The sequence below is a fragment of the Notothenia coriiceps genome, unplaced genomic scaffold, assembly GCF_000735185.1.
Source record: "Notothenia coriiceps isolate Sejong01 unplaced genomic scaffold, NC01 NC01_scaffold00013416, whole genome shotgun sequence".
NCBI classification, from domain to species: Eukaryota; Metazoa; Chordata; class Actinopteri; order Perciformes; family Nototheniidae; genus Notothenia; species Notothenia coriiceps.
In genome coordinates, this window is record NW_011346117.1 from 135 (window position 1) to 4064 (window position 3930).

A 3930-nucleotide genomic window follows, 5' to 3' on the forward strand; every position below is an offset into this window, starting at 1 on the left:
GAGTATCAGGGAACCCCAATGAACTGAAATATGTTTTTTTGGGGGGTTTTGTGTGTAAAATGTGGAGATGGGAGCAGTTTATCTAAAATGTACTTCTCCCTGCTCTGAAGAAAGATCCGGAACAATTTAACATGGGAATCAATTGGGAGCTAGCTGGACTTTGTCTCTCTTCATGCCCTCAAGAGGCATTTTGTTTAATATTTATTTATTTTTATTATTATTTTTCAACCTATGAGAGGTTTTTCTACGTTTTTCATGAAAAAATATGTCTGAGGAGTGTAGGGTTTGGGAATTATGGCAAGTTTAAAATATTTTTGGGGGAGAATTTCAAGGAACTGCTGCACTCTGTTTTGAGATCAGAGCACTCTAGACTTAGCGAGCTGCTCCCTCCACTCCAATGTTAAAATCTGAAAAAGGCCTCTCTACCAAGCTCCAAACTAAATTCAATATCTCAAAAGGTTTCAAAGATATATAAAATCTGAATAAGAATTGAATAGCTGAAGGTCTTGTGATCATTTGAAAGTTGGAGTGAAGTGTCAAGCTGAAAATATGGGGAATTGTAGCATTTGGCGCAAGGTGTAGGAAAACAGGATTTGAAGGCTTCTCCCATTGACTTCAATGTTAAAAAAAGAGTTTAAAAAGCTGAATATTTCAAAAAGTATGAAATATTTTGAAAAAGTTGAAAGTTTCTCATCAATTGCTGAAAAGGCTGAATAGTTTAATATTTGAATGGTTTCTGTGGCTGAAAGTAAACAGCATTCGCACTAATAAAGATTTTAAGAACTATAGTGGAATGCTGTAAACAGCATTCACACTAATAAGGGGATTAAAGATTCGAAGTACTATAGTGGAATGCTGTAAACAGCATTCGCACTAATAAAGATTAGAAGTACTGTAGTGGAATGCTGTAAACAGCATTCACACTAATAAAGATTCAAAGTACTCTAGTGGAATGCTGTAAACAGCATTCGCACTAATAAAGATTCGAAGAACTATAGTGGAATAGGGTAGCACAGCATTCACACTAATTAAATTGCATAAAATATTCGGTTCAATACAAACTCTTTCCCTTATCTGTTCCAGGAATCAGATGGTCAGGGCTGTCCGTTCTGTCGTTGTGAGATCAAAGGCACTGAGCCCATCATTGTTGATCCCTTTGACCCCCGAAATGAGGGCACCAAGTGCTTCTTCCTGGACCAGCTCAGCTGCCCCCTGCTGGAGCTGGATGAGGACGAGGACCGAGAGGACTGCCTGGTCATGAATGGACTGGCCAACATCCGAAAGGTAAAGACTAGTGATCTCAGCGGCTAGTAGCTCTGTTGATGGTCCGGCTGAGCGATATCTATCAAACTCTGAGAACGAATGCTCTCCTGAGCAGTGTCAGGGTGACCTTTAAAAGGGAACCCTCAAGCAATCACGTGATTAACAACACACACACTAAAAGAGCCAAATATAGGCGGAATAACCATGCTTTTTTATTTTATTTTAACCTTTTACACTTTCATATGTTATTCTGGATAAATGTGATTGTAATTAATAGCAATGAAATGTGAGCTAAACACTCATCCCACTTGCTTTCACACATCCGAAGATCTCTTGAATTTAGGGGCCTTTTAAAGTATTTGATCCATAGTGCATTATGGTCAGTCTCTGTCTCTCTGTCCCTGATCAAAGTGTATAAAGGGAAAGCTCTTTGATGGCCTGAAGCATTTGAAGAGGTTATTTTCTCTCCTGTCAGCACTGTGCAGAGCGGCAGAACTCCCCCATGGTGTCTCCCAGCTCTTCCCCTCTCAGCCAACACAGAAAGGTCCACGGGGGAGACCCCCATTGCGTGCAGCACCTTGGCCTCCCCCCCGTCCCGCCACGACTCGACCTCATCCAGAAGGACGCCATCCGCTCTCCATCGGCCAGCCCCACCGGCTCGCCCAAGGTCACTGATTTTATTCCCCAACTCAAAAATATTCAGAAAAATAGGTCTGCTGTATTTTCCTGCACTTAGTGTATATGATAGTAATTTTATATAAAAGCAAAGGTTATTTTAAGGTATGGCTTAAGAAAGCACTAAATAAGGTGTAAACACAGGAATCAGTTAGTTAGAGAAAGTACAAGGATACAGTAGATACATGAGACCTTTTTAAAGGCAGGGTTAACAGCAGGGTGAGGCCAAAGATCACTTTTGATTTGACAGGTCTAAAATGCCATGAAGATTTGAGACCACACTGAATGGGAACACAGGGCTATCTTTGCATAGATGTGTTTTATATAGATCAGCTTCCACAGTGTGCTCACTAGCCTTCCTGCAATACACACAGTACAAACAATGGAACACAAAGAGAGGTGTGTGATGTACAAATGAGGCTCTGTCTTGGATTGTCTTCTGTCATTAAATTAAAACACAGCACTTCTCCTCAACTCTCCAGTCTTCACCAGGCATGTCCAGGAAACAGGACAAGCCCCTCCCAGCACCACCTCCTCCCCAGAGGGAACCACCTCCACCCCCTCCCCCTGAGCGTCCACCTCCCAATCCCCCAGAGTCGCGCCATTCCTGGGTTCCAAGTTCTTCTCCCTCGTCATCTTCCACCGGCATGTTGTCAGACTCACAGCCCCCCCCTGAGACACGGGGTCCCATAGGATCAAAGCCCCTGCCCCAGCTCCGGCACAATGGCCCCTCTCACCCGAACGGAAGACCGCTCAGTTGTCCCTCTGCTGGATTTGGGAGGTTCCATCAGCGAATGGAGGGGGCTGGCCCCTCAGAGGGCTCCAAGGTAGGGCGTAAAGACCACTTAGATCCTTAAAGGGTAGTTTGGGTGTTTTGAAGTGGGGATGTACGAGGTACTTATCCATAGTTGGTGTATTATCTGCGACCAAAGGTGTGGACACGAGTCACATGACTTGGACTTTAGTCAGACTCGAGTCACACATTTGATGACTTTGGACTCGACTTGACAAAATCACTAAACACTTGTAACTTGACTTGGACTTCAACACCAATGACTCAGGACTTTATTTGGACCTGAGGAGCATTCTGACTTGAGGTGACTTGATACTTTAATGTATTCAAAATAAGTTTGCTGAAATATTTGTACCGAATCAATAAACCTAAACTTTATTAACCTTGGCAAGTTGACATGTAGCATCTAATACCCAAGATCAGCCATGATTTAGCTATAAACGGTTGCAGGACAGGGTCGTGACGCTTTGTGACCCAGCACCCCAGCACAAGCTAAAAATTACCCCTAAGGTAATCACAGGGATGTGTAACTCTTCTTTTCAGCAGCATTGCTTTTACGTGACATAGTATATAAACTAGTTGTTTATTGAGTATATTTAATAGTTTTGTTGTATTTTATGTGGATGATAAAAGGAAAATATAGACTGCTGATTGAAAAAACAAAAAAAACAACCAGTGTTTTGCACGTAAATACATATGTTGCATCCCTAAACCCACACTTCCTCATGAGTGGGCAGCTTGAATGGTTCAGGAAGTGTTAAGAGTTTTACTGCAGAGCTGCGGAATCCTATTCACTACGTTCCTCCAAAATCACAGAGGAACATAAGATGTCTGTAGCAAAATGTATATGTTTTTAATTCACAAGACATTCAGTGGACATTCAGTTTTGTAAATGTCCCCCTCCTCTGTGTGCAGCCCTTCTCTAATGGTGTGCAGCTCAACGATGAGTATGACATCCTGCCCTCACGGCAATCACCAACTCAGACCATGCTAGCCAGTAGCCACAAGTGAGTATCACACACACACACACACACACGCACACACGCACACACACACACACACACACACACACACACACACACACACACACACACACACACACACACACACACACACACACACACACACTACACTACACTACTACACTACTACTACTACTACTACTACTAACGTACGTACTACGTACGTACTACGTTACG

The 3930-nt window shown here is 42.8% G+C and overlaps 1 protein-coding gene across 1 annotated transcript; it reads left to right on the forward strand.

Annotated features, from left to right (window-relative positions):
• Positions 1-1068: 1068 nt before the first annotated feature.
• LOC104947928 (E3 ubiquitin-protein ligase CBL-B-like) lies at positions 1069-3738 on the forward strand (the record flags this gene model as incomplete). The annotated part of the gene is made up of 4 exons (XM_010774051.1): positions 1069-1284; positions 1739-1930; positions 2421-2765; positions 3647-3738. Coding segments are annotated over exons 1-4 (656 nt in total), but the record flags the coding sequence as incomplete, so codon positions are not given.
• Between the last annotated feature and the right edge of the window lie 192 nt (positions 3739-3930).